This window comes from Entamoeba invadens, assembly GCF_000330505.1.
Source record: "Entamoeba invadens IP1 unplaced genomic scaffold scaff_1105074725665, whole genome shotgun sequence".
NCBI classification, from domain to species: domain Eukaryota; phylum Evosea; order Mastigamoebida; family Endamoebidae; genus Entamoeba; species Entamoeba invadens.
In genome coordinates, this window is record NW_004191756.1 from 1 (window position 1) to 15,597 (window position 15,597).

Sequence of the window (15,597 nt, forward strand, 5' to 3'; positions counted from 1 at the left end):
TAGCCCCCATTGACAGCTAAGTTGGAACTCTTCTCTCCGTTTGGTCCTTTTGATCCCGACAACCGTACCCCACCATTAATTCCATTCTCATTTTTATAGTTAACACCTACAGATCCACTCTTTGTTCGTTTACCATCAGCTCCTTTCTGTGAACTCAATTCTCCACCTACACTGACTTGATCATTGATCTTATAATTGGCTTGGATACCTCTTTTACCATCTTCATTCACAAGATTAACATCCAACTTCCCTTTGGTCAATGCTTTTCCAGCTAGATTTACACCCGTGGACGCTATTTTGGTCAGTTTTTGCCCATTTTCAGAGTCGAGGAATTTGTCGACTTTTTCTTTACGAAGTGCTCTCTTCTCTGCACTCTTCTCTGCACTCTTCTTTTTCCTCTCCGCTTTCTTCTCTGCCTTTTGCTGTTTCTTAAGTTGCTTTTGTTCAGCCTTTTGAGCCTTCTTCTCTGCCTTTTGCTGCTTTTTGTCGGCTTTGGTTTGATTCTTTTGTTGCTTCTGTTGAGCTTTGGCAGCTTTCTTTTCTGCTTTTTGTTGTTTCTTCTCGGCTTTGGCTTGATTCTTAAGTTGTTTTTGTTGGTTTTTCTGAGCCTTCTTCTCTGCTTTTTGTTGTTTCTTCTGTGCTTTAGCTTGGCTTTTCTGTTTCTTTTGCTGAGCCTTGGCAGCCTTCTTCTGTGCTTTGGCAGCAGACTTTTTTTGTTTTGTTGCTGCACTTTTGGTTGACTTCTTTGGCTTAGGCGCAGCAGCTGACTTCTTTTGTTTCTTTTTTGCACTCTTTGTTGCTGATTTTTTTTTCGAAGACTTAGATTTGTCATTAAAATCCTCAGTATCGTACAAGTCCTCCATATCATATTCGTCCAAATCTATATCATCCAATTCATACTCTTCCACGTCTCCAAGAGCTAAAGAACTTGTTATCAGAAGTAGCAAGAATAAAATCATCTGTTGATAATATGCTTTTAGAGTTACTTCGGTGTCTTATGGCCGTGTTAATAGCCGAAAAACAGAAAGTACCCATAAATGGTATTATGTTATTATACTTTGAATTAGTCAAATTAACGAACTTTTTTCGTAAACTAAGCAAACTGAGCCATTTTTTCGTATAACCCTTGTTTTGCTTTAACAATCAGCTATTCCGGCGTTGATTTTGCTCTATTTATAACTTCTGCCGTTCTATTGTTTTTGTTAACCAAAAGACGTTCAACAGAGGAACAAATTGGAAAAAAACTCGTTCAAATTGTGAAAATTCATCCCCCTCCGTCTTTTTCAACAATTATTTTTTTGTCGAATTGAAACTGTTTTGCATATCTTAAATTCAATATACTAGTTTAAAGCTATAAACTGAAACCATACCAATCATTCGATTTCATTCTCTTATTCCAAAATCATCCACCTCGCTATTTCTACTTTTAGAACAGTCACTTGATAAATGGAATATAGTTTGTTTACTATCATTGTTTAATTCGATTTTTTGAAAAACAACTTGTTAGTTACTAGTTACTATTGATAAAAATACTATTTTTTATTATATTTTTTTAAAGAACGAGTACGGCAGAAGTTTCTATGCAATTACGGGTAAGAAACTTGTGTTATTCCTCATGCTTTTTAAAAAAAACACGTCCAATTTTGACTAATTTTGTTTAAATTAGTGATGATTATTATTTAGTTCTTTGTTTTTATGTTTTTTTTAAATCTTATAATTAAATCGATATATAAAAATTATTGTTTGTATAAAACCACATGAAATAAATTACTTTGGAAAACTAATTTAAAATTGTTTTAATTAAGTCTTCGCGTTGTTTTTAATGCAGGTTTTTTTACACAAAACTAGATTTATTTTAAACTCATCATTCGACAAAATTCATACCAAACTTTTCAATAAATAATAATTTCAAATTATAATCATATTTATAATTATTGATAAACGATAATTTATATTAATTATTGTCTAGTTTGATATTAATGATTTTTTTTGTTTTGGTTGAAAAATCTTTTAGTATTAGAATAGTTACTATTATTAAAAAAATCCATATTAGACTTTATTATTATTGTTTTATAAAAAAATAGTTTTTTTTGAAATATACAATTTGCAACAAATTTCTTTTTGATTTTGAGGTTAAAATACCACCTAGAGTTAGTCGGAAAACATTGTCCCGTCGCCAACGTTGTCCCAGGCTTTTTGGTCAATGGAAATTGGAAAATATCGGGATCATGTTCGATATATAAAAAAATCAATTTTTATCCCAAATTGAAAAATTTTCAAACAATTATTTGTATATAAATTGATAAAAAGGACATTGGCGACTGGAACGTTTTACAACAAATTCTAGTTATAATATAGAGTATTCATAACAAAATAGAACTCAAAAATAAATCATAAAATTTACGAAACAAAGAGCATACAATATTAAAACTTCCATGGAATCGCATTCTGAAAATCCCACTGTACAAAACCGTTGTTGTCCTGTTGTTGCTGTTGTTGTGGGGCTGTGTCTTCGTTCGACTTTTGTTGTCCCCACTGACTCATCTGGCTTTGTTGTGCCTGTTGCATTGTGGTTTGTGCGTTTTGTTGTGAATTTGCTTGAGTCATTCCAACAGCAAACGGCATCAAAAACGGATTGTTCTGATCATTCGTTTGTTGTGTCTGTGTGTTGTTTTGTTGTGACATCATCGACAGAAAGTTGGCTTGATTAAACATCATACTATATGAATTCATAGAGGGCATTATCGTCTCTGCCATTCGATATAACTTTACTTCTAGTGTGTCCTCTCGAAGTTTTAGTTGGTATAACAACTCTTTCAATGTCCCAATTTGCGTTTGGGTCTCTGTGTTTTGCTTTTGAAGTCCAACCAATTGTGCTAAGAGGTATTGGTACAACGAAGTAGTGTCGTCTCCGCCCGTTTTCTTTCTGTGTGGTGTTGGCTTCTTTCTTTGGATATTAGGTAGGAGCTCTGGGTGGTCTGCGATGAAACTGTCATGTCTGAAACAAAACCCAGTTGGAGTTTCAAGCTACTTTGTCAATTTCATTCATAATATATAATATAAATCAAACCCAATGTTGGGTATTTCAAAATTTATTTTTTAAAACAAAATGCGAATTCTAATAATAGAAATTTTCGTATAAAAAATAATTCTTTGATTTTTGATTCCTTTCAAATCAGAGAAACGAAACAAACTTTCTTAAAGCCGTAGATGTTGAGTTGACGCACAAAAGAACATATGTTTGAGTGTTTAAAGAATTGTGGGAGTATTTGTTTTGAAAACTCAACAGGATCAGGAATGAATATAGCTCGTCGTTTGAACTGTTCGCTCCAACAAATCTTGAGTTCAGTATGACTTTAATGTAACAAGAAAATAAAAGGGATAAAAACAAACATATTTCTGTGTGTCTTTGTTATTGACAAGTTCAAATAATTTTGCTATGAAAGAAACAACAGAAGTCCCCGGTGGTGGCATATCCACCTGAGCCTCGTCCTCGAAAGGGATTTTCTCAATCTGAATCCCAGCTAGTGTGGCATCAGAGATGCAGCCAAAGCCGTCTTGTTGCTCAGTCATATTTGTCAATTGAATTATTAAATTGGAGTTTTTTTATTAAGAAAGACAAACTATATCGAACTATACTTTATAGTTTTTGTTCATTAGCTTCGAAGATCTAAGAAGTGCTGCACTGTGAAGAATGTCCTCATCGACACACGAAAATTTGGTTGAGGCAATCAAAGAGTTGACACGTTGCGGGGACGCTCTTCCCCCCGCCAACGCCGAGTTGATTAAACAAGTGAAAGCGGAGCTTACAGGCTTTGTGGAATCGAGCGTGGTCAACCCACGTATGGTTTATGCACTTGCCCAACGTGAGCGCCTTCACTCTCTTTTTTCCCTTTATGTGTTTGTTCTTTCCCAAAAAGTGAATCTCGATACATCTATGACAAAATGACAACAATCACAAGTTTGGAGAAAAACAAAAAGAGATAAAGTGACAACAAGGACGGAACGGTTACGGCGAATAGAAAAGATTCGGTGGGACATAGGTACCACCATTCCTCTCTCTGTTTCTGTTAACATGACTTCCGAGGAAAAGTCTTATTTTAAGAAGTTCTCTTCTATAATTGGCGACTTTTCCGAGTTTATAGAGGTTGATGTTACTACTGATACCAACCATCCCCCTGTCGAAAGTACGGTCCGCGTCAAGGCAACCATCACCGACGGTATGAAAAAATTACCACAAGCGCCCGGTATCTATTCAATGAATGGCTTCTTCACTCTCAACCATGACCAAGTCCAACTCGTTGAGAGAACGCCCACCATCGACGCTTTGATCCACATTGGGGTCTTGACTCCTGATGTTGAATAATAAAATGTTATAGTTATTTTACTATAATTATACAATTTCATTTTACTAACAAGAAATAGTATAAATACCATATATAAGTGTTTAATCCGAACACCTTTTTAATAATTAAAATATTAAAAAAATACTATTGACAGTGTGTGTTTGAAATCGAACGATCTGGTAATTCGTAATGAACAAAATCATCAAGAAGAAAGTCCTCCTGATGGGGAAGGGCGGCGCGGGGAAGACCTCGATGCGGACAATCCTATTTTCGAATTACCTCCGTTTGAGCCTTCCACTTTTTTGCGTAACTTTACAACGATAATAAAACAACTATATTGAAATGGTTTATTCATGACTAGTAAAAATGATGGTTTAATAAATACGTACGAACACTTACAGACAGCTGCCCAAACGCAACAGTTGACGGTGACTATCGGGGTCGACCACTCTCAAATATCGTTTCTAGGGAATTACACGTTAAATTTATGGGATTGTGGTGGACAGAAACTGTTTATGGATGCCTTTTTGAACACGCAAAAGTCGTCGAATTTCAAGAGTGTCGAGGCATTGATATACGTCTTTGACGTGACATCGGAAACGTTTGATAAAGACATCCAAGAATATCGCGCGGTCTTAGAGAAGCTGTATGAATACTCACCGAATGCGAAATTGTTTTCTTTAGTCCATAAGATGGACGCATTTGCGGACGATGAGAAGGACTATCACTACTTACAAATGGAAGGGAAGATCAAATTAGTGTCGAAGCCATTCCACGTCGTGTGCTTTGGGACATCCATTTACGACGATACATTATACTTTGCTTGGTCGTCGATTACGTACTCGTTGATTCCAATGATCAACGAAGTCGAGACGAAGTTGAATCAGTTTTGTAACTTCATAGAAGCCGACGAAATAGTTGTGTACGAGGCGTCAAGTCTCTTGGTGATGAGTTACTCGTCACGCGTCGAATTTAGTGAGTCCAGAAGATTTGAAAACGTGTCGACAAGCATTAAAAGCTTCGATCATAGTTGCGCGGAACTGAAGAAAACAAAATTCAAGAATTTCCAAGTGTGTCTCCCTGATAAGAAAATATACTTCGACTCATTCACATCAAGCACATACATCATGGTCATCTTCTCTAATAAAGCACTCACGTTCGCTAATGTCGCTTTGAATGTGAACGCCGTGAGAGACGAATTTGAAAACTTGATCGGGTTTAAAGGCGATGACGACTGCTGAGGGTGTGTGTTCAAATAGAGTGGCTCGTCAATTTATCGGTTTATTGTCATGTTATATTGAGACTCGAATGTCTATCTCTTGAGCATCTAGGTAGATATATTTATAGTATATTATAATTAAATTAATAGTAACTTGATGCCATTTGTGAAACGGTATATAACCGATGTGTATCATTGAAACTTACAATTAATTGGATTTTGATGGACTACAGTCGTCTTCTTAGCTTTACAATCGAGCCACTTCATCACAACGATATCTCTGGGAAGAATTTGTTGGACGAAGTCGAGATCACTGTTCTTTTCAAAGTGCTTATAATGTGTTTCGACAATCTTATCGATCGTTCGCGGGTTCATGAAAACGTTAAGCCAATAGAAACCATAGTGGTAATGCACTTGGGTCTTTGGATCAAATATCTTTTCCATCTCCAAGAAGTAATTCTCCTTCTTGGCTGTACCACAATTCAATCTGACAAGGAACGACCGTGGGTGGAACGGGGATTGAGTGGCTTGGACACGGCTTTCAACAGTTGTCAAAGCTTCTTGTAAGACTCTTTATAAATCGTATTAAATAATTAAATTATAATAAAAGTATAATATACATTCATAGTATATACGAAACTAATTATGAACCATATATATACTATATATTAGTACAAATGACAAACAGTCGAATCGTTGAATGGCGAGTGTAGTGTAAATGATCTGCTTAGAGTCTACAAAGCTGGACTGGCCTTCCGGCCCAACAATTAATTTTCTTTTGACCAAAGCGTTGAGTACGATTTTAGCGTGATCTCTATTGACGACATTTGTGTTGTTAGACATCCACGTAGCAAGAGTAGTCCCGGAGACTTTTCCGTGAATTTCTTTGTTAAGAGCTTTGAGGAGATTTTCGATGTCGAAGTAGTCGATGTTGTCTTTCTTTTGTTCTTCGTGTTTGAAGTGGATGGGGAACCATTCGACCATATATTCACTTTGGCTTAAAATGAAGTCATAGAACTGCAAGAAAGCGTAGTAGATGTCATCTTCTTGTTCTTTAGAAAAGATGTGGAAGATCAAAGAATGGAACTTGCCGACATTCTCGTCGTCTGTATTTAACGAATTGAAAGAGTCGTAGACCTTCCACTCCATTCGACTTTGTGGTTGCAAGTTAATACATCTTTTTGACGAATTGTATATCTTTGGATTGAATTCCAAAGGGTTCAAAGGAGGAGTGATGATAGCTACAAACTCGTAAGGGTATGGAAACAGTTTAGTGTTGGCATATACCTTGTGCTGAATTTGCACGTCGACGCCATTTTCCTTTAAGGACAACATATGGATAGCGTCTGGAGCATATAAAACAGTGCTAGTATCTGAAGTAGTGTCTGAATTGAATTGGAACCCTAAAGCTATTCTATTTGCGATCATCATCGAAAAGAGTTGTTTAGGTAATATCCCATTATTTGGTGTTATAGTGTAATTCGTCGTTTCAAACTTATGAAACGGCTTTGTCGGGACGTCTGAGATATATTTCACTGCACAACTTAATTTGACTAAATTGTCCCAAGGGCTTTCTCTTTCTTTTTTAAAAGATTCAGTGATACAATACGCTAAAGAATGTTCCTTAGGTATTTGGTCGACTCTTAAAGGGGAGACGCCACTGACTGGTAACAAGCTTTGTTTAATAAGAGATGTCTCTAAAGGCGTTTCTTCATCATTTGGGATCAAATAATTTTGTATGACATTTGACTTCTTCTTTGTTGCAGTCACAAAGAAATAGTCCGAGTCCTTCGAGAAGTTGTAAGTTAAGCAGTTCTTACATGAGTGTGCTCGACTCAACTTCGACATGTCAAACATGAAGCTTTGGTAGAATCTCAGTGACACCCAAAACGGGATACTAAAAGCCTTCTTAGCGTCTTGATCTGTGAATAAGACTAATGGTGTAGTAAATAGTGGTTTAACTGCTAATGACACAAATTGGACATTCACATAATTCTTCAGCACTATTTTCTTACACATCGAATAGATCAAACAACTTGTTCGTAACACCCCATTTCCCGGTGTTATGACTAACATGGTTTCTGAACTGCCGCCTCGAAAATGGGCGCCAAAGTGGTGGAGTGTAGTTACTATACTTTCAAAAACATTAGCATTTTTACTAGAAACTATAGTATTCTCACTTTGGGCTTTAACTATACTTTTCCATTCTTTAAAGTATTGTTTCAGTCGAAATTGGAGCAAAGTAAAGGGAAATATATCGGCAAATGAAATGACATGAATGTAATCCGTGTCTTTCTGTTTACTGTTCGCCGACGGCGATAAACAGCGAAACGTTGGTGTTGCTGATGTCGACGAAAATTGATTTGCAGCAACTCGGGAAAATAAGACGATTTCAATGGTGTGCTTTGTCTTCACGTCTCTGAAATGTTGATATAACTCGGCTAAAAAGTCCAGACATTTATCAAAGTATAACTCACCATCCGGATGCGAATTCCACATCTCCGCTGACATGTCTATCAAGATGAAAAGTGTTCCGGATGTACTATAAACCGTCGTATTCATAAGATCTAATTGGATCTCTTTTTTTCACCTTTTTCTTTCTTTAGACGAAAAGGGTTTTTTGCTTCTAATCAAATCTTAGGCATCTTAACTCACATTTTCCATTTTTTTTGTTAAAGATACTACTCCACTAATAAATGCTTGAAATAACTCCATTATTTCTCTTTAAAAATTCAAAAAAGATTTTTTTTTTCAATTTTGATGCGTCAAAAAAAATTGTTTATTATAATAAATAATATAGTTTATTATAATACTATTGAAACATCAAAAAAAAACTACAGAATATAATATATTTACTATAAAAAAGCCATTTTAATTCAGTTTTTTTGTTTTTCAATTGGAGAGTGCTCTGATCGAATTTTTAGACATTTAACTATACTATATATAGTATAAATTCTTACTTATACTATAATTAGATAATAACTTGTCCAATCAATTACTCTTCCTCAACAAAATTCAATGTTTCGGCCATCTGTGTGAGTGTGAGCGATGGAGCGTCATCCTCGATTTTTGTGAGCATGACTCGAGTCACTCTGAAGTTGCCTGTGCCTGTAGAATAGGAGACAAGATTATAGTAATTTGCGATGCAGTGACATAAGAGTCTATCGAAGCCATTATCCAATTGAATTTCCAACGCTCCTTCCTTATTTGTTGTGATGAAACTTTGAACGACGTCGTCGATCTTTTTGACAAATGGGTTTTGAGAGAACAACACGGGTTGGACCTTAGTTAAAACTCTTCGAATTGCTTTAATGTTATTTGGGTCAGACTTCTTGGGTAATGCCTTATACACCGTTTGATTGATGGAATACATTTTAACGGCGGGTTCATTCGCGTTTTCTTCAGGCTTCTGCATCTCTTCAAGTCGAATCAACTCCAGTGCCGGATCGACTCCGTTTTGAATACACTCGTTCACAAAATCACCAAACATGTCCTGACGGAACTGGTCTTGCTGAAACGCAATCACCGAAATTTCTTTCGCGTGCGCGTAAGAGTCTATGTGCCCGTTTTCATCCATCAAAGAACCAAACAATTCGTTTCTGACCGACCCCTTCATTTGTTTTCGCAGTTTTCGTTTGTTTTAACTATAAATTAACTAGTTGTTGTATAGTTTTTTGTATAGTTAATTTACTATATTTCATAATTACCAAAGTTAAACTTCATTCTTAAAAAAACCATATTTATTAATTGTTTTTTACTAATAGTATAAAAGATGGTTAATTGGTTAAAGTGTTTATTAATAAAATATTGTTTCATAATAGTAAATACGAGAAATACTATTGTAATACTATAAAATAACTATACTAAACAACACAGTCTAAAAAGACCAAAGGAACGATCTATCGGCGAGCCCAGCAACAGTAGAGCTGTATCTTAAATCGTTGAAGCTGCACATCCGCCCAACTGTACCACATGAGAGCATGAGGGACGTGTGGATGTTAACGATCTGTTCGCGCGCAACTTTAAATATCCCGATCGATTTTTCATGTTTAGTGTGAAGGCTAATTAGGGTTATTTGAGGCTTAACGAGATTTCCAAAATACTCAGTGTACGTATTCTGAACAACATCAATAATTGCTTCCTTTGAAGTGAATGTCGCACCGTCCTTTTTAAACACAAAACTGATGTACTCTGCGTCGTCCATCGACTTCTGAGGTTTTTTGTTCGTGTTTTGGTATACTATAATTTTAATACTAAAATATAATTAAAAATATTACTCTGTTACACACAAAACAATTTGAATTATTGAGGTTCAACAGCCTTGGCTGAAACAGACGCACTTCTGTTCTTCTTAACCGAAAGTACGCTGAATGTCAGAGGCGCTATGGTCTTAGGTTTTAAGTTCGTTTGGACGTTTTGAGAAAAAGACCTTTTCAGCTCTTTTGGTGGTGGAGCGCATTGCTCTTTTAAAGTCTGTTCGTCGGGAACCTGAATTTTGAGCTCTAATGTAGACACTGATACGTCCTTTGGATTTGTCATAAATCGGATGGCATGTCTCATCGCCTTTTTAGAATTTTGTTGTGGGCTTTTAACTTCGATTGGAGATATACAGACTTGGTGGTCATTGTCCGCGTTCTCCGTATTATCCGGTTTTAAATCTTCTGTCGTTCCGAACGTCTCAATCTTGAGAGAACTTGGATTTTTTTCTTGGTGAATAGGTTTGAGATCGGTGACGTCAGAAATGTCAATTTTAGTATGAACAATCTCAAAACCTTTCTCAATTTTCGTGGGTTTTATACACTCACTTTTGGTTCTCTCTCTTTCCGGGATTGAAGTGACAGAACAACACGGCTGAAAAGCGTCGATTTCGCTGGAAATCATATCCAACCCGACAAACCCATTTGAAGCTTCGTTCTGTGGAAGCTCAGCAGAGAACGGACGGCCGTTTGCTCCATTTTCCGGAGATGGCGTGTGGGGCACCATAAAACACACTGGTGGGGTCTTACGACTTTTAGCACTCCTCTCCTTCTCAATTAAGGCAAACAAACGATCGCCAATTTCTGGGGATAAACCAAGGCCATCAATGTCATATTTTTCAATGTACATCAAGTCGTCGTAACACATGTATCCACACGTTACAAGGTGTTCAGTTAAATCGTCCAAATTGTCTTTCTTTAAGAAGTGGCGCACAGTTTCAATTGGATCTGTGAAGAGTTCGACAGGTTTGTGCTTCTCAAGCTCGGCACCAGTGAACAAGTCTTTGTATTCGGGGAATAACGTGATGATGAATTTGTTCAAACGGTAACACATCTCGTCCAGACGTTCATCTTCAAAGTCGAGAGTGTCTGACTTCAAAAAATGGACCCCTCGTGTAAATTGGAAACTGCTCGAGAGTTTGACCAAGTCGACTTGGTTGTTGCATGCGGTTGACGAGATGAAAATTATCGGAGTTGTGATTTTCTTCACTTGCTGTAGTGTGACGCACGAAAAGCACAACGAACTATTCTGTATTTGGGGATTCTGCACGTCACTCGGTATTTTCAAGTAAACCAAACTAAATTCAAATGAAACTTTTAAAGAAACAAACGATGAGGATGATACCCGCCAATCTTTCTTGAACAATATCAGATCCGGTTTTGAGTTGCTTCTGTATTTTATACGCCAAATATAGTGTTGGTCCACAACCAGCGCCTTTGCCGTATAGGATCACTCTATTGGGTGATTGTCCCAGTTTCTTTGTAATGAACCTCCAGACATATTCGATATGAGACGCTGTTTTTTGGTCGGAATACGTCGATCCTTTTGTGTAACCTGGGTACTCCCACACGATGATGTTTGCTTTGAAAATCTCGGCGAGGACAGAGATCCAGTCTTTTATTTGAGGAAGCGATTCGTTTGCGTCGTGGTTGTAGAGAATGGTGATTGGCTGAACACTGTTTGTTATTGGTTATTGCTGAAAACGGTTAAACTGATAATTAATAAGTGGAACATTTTGAGATGTAACGTTGAGTTGAACAAACACCGTGGTTTTTGTCTGGATATATAAAATGGGGATGTTCTTGAAATCGATTTTTTGTAAATCAGCGAGCGGTTTTTCATTTGGAAACAAGGACCTCCGCTGCTTTGCACCCTGCTTCAAAGAAATAGTATTGGCGAGCGGAGCACTCATTTATGGACTGAGTTATGTTTTACGCGATGTGAAAAAACAAATATTTTTGTTCAATTTTTTTGTTTTCAAAACAAATCCTTTTCTTTGATTTCTTGTATTATTGGTATAGACTTAAAGCTTTCTTAACATTACTATAAAGATTTTTGGTAAGATAACGACTTCTTTGTCCAATTATCGTTATTGTTGTTCCAAAAATTGATATTCAATTTAACAATTCTTTCAAATGGTTTAAATGGTTGATATAAATTGCTGTGTGCGTCAAAAAGAAAATTTGACCAATAACAAGTAAAATTTTTAATTCAAACATTCACGAACCAGTTTTGGGCATCCTCAAACTTCCCAAAAATACATAAAATAGTTCGTTATACAAATATTTAACTAATAAATAGTAATATATAATTTTTTTTGTGTACTAATAAATCAAGAATGGTTTTTTTATTTAAGCACTTAAAATAACTTTGAAAAAATTTCAAAAGGTCTGAAAAATCGGGAAATCTTGATTATAATTTTTTCTTTTCCTGTTTTTTAGAAGTTTATATGTAGAATATCATTACACAGTTGAAAAACGAAAAAACATTAAAGAATGTACAGTCTGATACACTTAATAAAAAACATTATAATAATTTAAATACTATAATAATATAAAATGTACTATAACATTGGTTTCACTCGATTATAAAATAATGGATAAAATTTACTACAGTATGTGAGAATGAGAAAACACTGTGGATTCAACAAAAGTTACAATTGTGTAACTTTTATGTAATAAAATTATTATTTTTTTATTTCAAAAAATTCAAAAGATCAAATAAAAAAATCACTTATTTACAGTTCATTTTCTCTTTCAATTTGTTTGAAAACCTACAAAGCAGCTTTCAGAGTGTGAACAGCCAGCCAGCACTTATCAACTAACTGACTCAGACCTCACGATAAAGAATCCCAGGTATATCGGACATATCAGCCATAGCAACCAGACGATTCAAAGCAGGCAACGTTTAATTTAAGAGTTTTCGCGAGCAAGTTCTACAAGTTAATATCTCAATAACGAAAGAACGTTTAACAAACGAATATCTTCTATTGGAAGGACTTATGACAGTTCAGACATGTATTGATCCAATCAGTGACCATTTTGACCCAGTGATAGGAAACAGTAATGTAAACTCGGCAATACAACTGATTAAAAAAGATAAAAATCAATCGATTAAATTCTCAACCCCATTTTTAGTTCTTTTTGAGATTTTTTGGTCGTCTTTTTCTTCACAACTTTACATACAACATCCCGTTCTTTTTTTTGATCGGCTTGCAAACAGACTGACAAAAATAACCCTCAAAACACCTTGGAAGCTTTCGAACTGCAGATATTTTCAAGCTTTTGGTTTTGACGCATTCAATCGAGTATAACTGTGGTATACTTAACAGTCTCGGTATTTCTGCTGTGACTCTGCGTGACACTCCAATATCCACATACACAACCCACATACCACCATCAACAATTCTGAAATCAATACCAACTTGCCTAAAAGCCTGCGTGCACACATCCAGAATAGTTGTTTGGAAATAAGACTTCAGAATTGAGTTGAGGTATTTGGCAACCTTTTGATCCAAGTCCTCTCCATCACCAAATTCAACAGTTTTAGTTTCATTTGGTATTTCGTTGCGATCTTCTGATTGGTTGTCATCCACCATCCTTTCGTTGACAGTCGTAACAGCCTTCTTTTTAAATGGTGATATTGCCTCTTGTGGATTTGCCAGCACTTCCTGAAACATATACTCCACTGTTGAGGTATTATTGGTTCTTCAATGGGATCTTGGCTTCCAATCACATCATTTGATTCTTCTTTTTTTCAACGTCTTCACTTTCTGTCGTTGTTGTTTCTTTTTCGCCAACTCTATCTTTAATTTTTATGACTTCTCTGAACTTCGCATACAACGAATTCAGTCTTCTTTTTGGGCTGCGAACACCCCAACATCTAATGGTTGTGTTAAATGTGAGGTGTGAAGCACCAAACATACGATTTCACAGTTCACATTGATGATTTTCTCATTGACTTGGACATTCGACTTGAGCAGCAACCTCACATCTTCGATTGAGTGGCACGTGCACTGATCAAATATCAGCACGGCCTTATCAATATAACCAGTCTTAATTCTCATGTCCACAATATAAGGTACTACAACGTCGTTGATGTATTGTATAAATAAGTCACTGTTGATAAAACCGTTTTTGCTATAACTGACGATGTTTCCCGTTTCCATCCAACCCAATTTCAAGAATTCAACTGCAACTCTTTTGTATTTTGTTACAATCATACAAGGAAGAGGTTGTGAGGGGGTTATAATGCAAACGACAGTGGATCGAGCAATGTCACGTTCGACTCCATATTTCATTTTACTGTCTGTGGAAAAACCAGCAGTAAATCCTCCCTTCACCATTTGCCTGTCTGGCCATGGCTGATACCCCGACTCATCCAAATTCAAAATAAATTGTGATGGGATGCCATTTAAAAAAAAGTGGCAGCGCAATGTAATACTTCAACACGGCATCTTCGTCGTAGGTCAATCGAGATTGGTCTTCAGCAAACACAGTAACAATCGAAAAGTTCCAATTTTTGTGTATTTTATCATAAATAACGTGGTTTGACACATCAACGTTGAAGGTTTTTATTATAAACAACTTCAAATAAGTTATGCTGATAGCTTTGCATTTTCCTGGAAACTTTTCATTATCAAGAATCAAATTCTTGACAATTCCCCATTGTGTTTCAGTTAAAAATGACGGTCGTCCGTTATCTTTTTTTCCAAACAATGCCGTCTCCATACCTCTTCGTTTGTTGATATTAAACTGACTTGAAGATAAAGCAAAGACTCTACATAGTTTACTCTCGGTCACCTTTTCCGTATTCATTCCATTGAACATTTCTCTCTCAATGTTCATCAAATACACCTGAACATTCAGGGGTAATTCAGAAAAGTTGCAATGTTTGCTGAATGTTCTTTGGGCTATTTCTTTCACTGGGCCAGGACAATACTTTAGATTCTCTTCCAGTGTTGTATAATCCAAGCCACTAAAAGCAACATTCCTGGAGCTCATAATTATATTATTTAGATTGTTTTTTTAAAGAAAAACATTTTTATTTAAAAAAAGAAAAACAAATATGTAACTTTTATTGAATCCACAGGGTTTTCTCATTCTCACATACTGTATAAAAGAAATACAATAATAATTTTTATTAATTAAATTATTATAAAATTATTATAAAATTATTATAAAATTATTATAAAATTATTATAAAATAACATAACTAACTATTGTATTTGTATTTTTAAATAAATTAATTTTTATTGTTTAAATTTATATTAAATAATGGAAAAGATAAGTAATAAAAATGTAATTTTACTATATAAATAAAATAATTTCAAATTACTTTTACTAATTTATAGATCTTCAAACAATTTAATAATAACATACCATATTAAATATAATAAATATAATTCAACCAATCGATTTTTGCCGTTCATATTAAAAAACAACAAAAAAATATTTTTGCGTTTTCTAAAAATAAATTGAAGTAACAAAAAATCATATAAAAATTATATTATAACTATAAATAACAACATGAAAAGATAACAATTCAAATTATTAGAAAAAAAATAACTACGGCAATATGAACTAAATATAACACTCAAGAACATAGAAAAAGAAAAAAAATTGTATAGTTTAATTTGAAGTTCCAAATAGATGTCGAAGAAGAATGTGTTATCTTCTGATGATCGTGTTGTAAAACAGTCCATCCCATGTTAGATCAACTTCTGACGTACGACCAATTTGTCGACATGAAGGTATATTATGTCAACGTATTACC

General features: G+C 35.2%; 8 protein-coding genes across 8 annotated transcripts; 2 read left to right on the top strand and 6 right to left on the bottom strand.

The window, feature by feature from the left end:
• Positions 1-106: 106 nt before the first annotated feature.
• On the bottom strand, positions 107-959 carry EIN_283350 (hypothetical protein; the record flags this gene model as incomplete). The annotated part of the gene is made up of 2 exons (XM_004184097.1): positions 107-142; positions 240-959. The coding sequence occupies 2 exons, from the start codon at positions 957-959 to the stop codon at positions 107-109; spliced, it is 756 nt and encodes a 251-aa protein (XP_004184145.1).
• A 1,465-nt stretch (positions 960-2,424) lies between these two features.
• On the bottom strand, positions 2,425-3,573 carry EIN_283360 (heat stress transcription factor A-4C, putative; the record flags this gene model as incomplete). Its single annotated transcript, XM_004184098.1, has 3 exons — positions 2,425-3,027; positions 3,195-3,338; positions 3,394-3,573. 3 exons carry the CDS (start codon positions 3,571-3,573, stop codon positions 2,425-2,427), a joined length of 927 nt encoding a protein of 308 aa, XP_004184146.1.
• Positions 3,574-3,694: 121 nt separating this feature from the next.
• EIN_283370 (hypothetical protein) lies at positions 3,695-4,366 on the top strand (the record flags this gene model as incomplete). Its single annotated transcript, XM_004184099.1, has 2 exons — positions 3,695-3,900; positions 4,000-4,366. 2 exons carry the CDS (start codon positions 3,695-3,697, stop codon positions 4,364-4,366), a joined length of 573 nt encoding a protein of 190 aa, XP_004184147.1.
• Positions 4,367-4,535: 169 nt separating this feature from the next.
• On the top strand, positions 4,536-5,587 carry EIN_283380 (hypothetical protein; the record flags this gene model as incomplete). The annotated part of the gene is made up of 2 exons (XM_004184100.1): positions 4,536-4,629; positions 4,752-5,587. 2 exons carry the CDS (start codon positions 4,536-4,538, stop codon positions 5,585-5,587), a joined length of 930 nt encoding a protein of 309 aa, XP_004184148.1.
• A 170-nt stretch (positions 5,588-5,757) lies between these two features.
• Positions 5,758-8,076, bottom strand: EIN_283390 (dep domain containing protein, putative; the record flags this gene model as incomplete). Its single annotated transcript, XM_004184101.1, has 2 exons — positions 5,758-6,122; positions 6,252-8,076. The coding sequence occupies 2 exons, from the start codon at positions 8,074-8,076 to the stop codon at positions 5,758-5,760; spliced, it is 2,190 nt and encodes a 729-aa protein (XP_004184149.1).
• Positions 8,077-8,560: 484 nt separating this feature from the next.
• EIN_283400 (hypothetical protein) lies at positions 8,561-9,181 on the bottom strand (the record flags this gene model as incomplete). Its single annotated transcript, XM_004184102.1, has 1 exon — positions 8,561-9,181. One exon carries the CDS (start codon positions 9,179-9,181, stop codon positions 8,561-8,563), a length of 621 nt encoding a protein of 206 aa, XP_004184150.1.
• A 261-nt stretch (positions 9,182-9,442) lies between these two features.
• EIN_283410 (hypothetical protein) lies at positions 9,443-9,769 on the bottom strand (the record flags this gene model as incomplete). Its single annotated transcript, XM_004184103.1, has 1 exon — positions 9,443-9,769. The coding sequence occupies one exon, from the start codon at positions 9,767-9,769 to the stop codon at positions 9,443-9,445; it is 327 nt and encodes a 108-aa protein (XP_004184151.1).
• A 98-nt stretch (positions 9,770-9,867) lies between these two features.
• EIN_283420 (hypothetical protein) lies at positions 9,868-11,734 on the bottom strand (the record flags this gene model as incomplete). Its single annotated transcript, XM_004184104.1, has 3 exons — positions 9,868-11,085; positions 11,153-11,498; positions 11,586-11,734. The coding sequence occupies 3 exons, from the start codon at positions 11,732-11,734 to the stop codon at positions 9,868-9,870; spliced, it is 1,713 nt and encodes a 570-aa protein (XP_004184152.1).
• Positions 11,735-15,597: the final 3,863 nt, after the last annotated feature.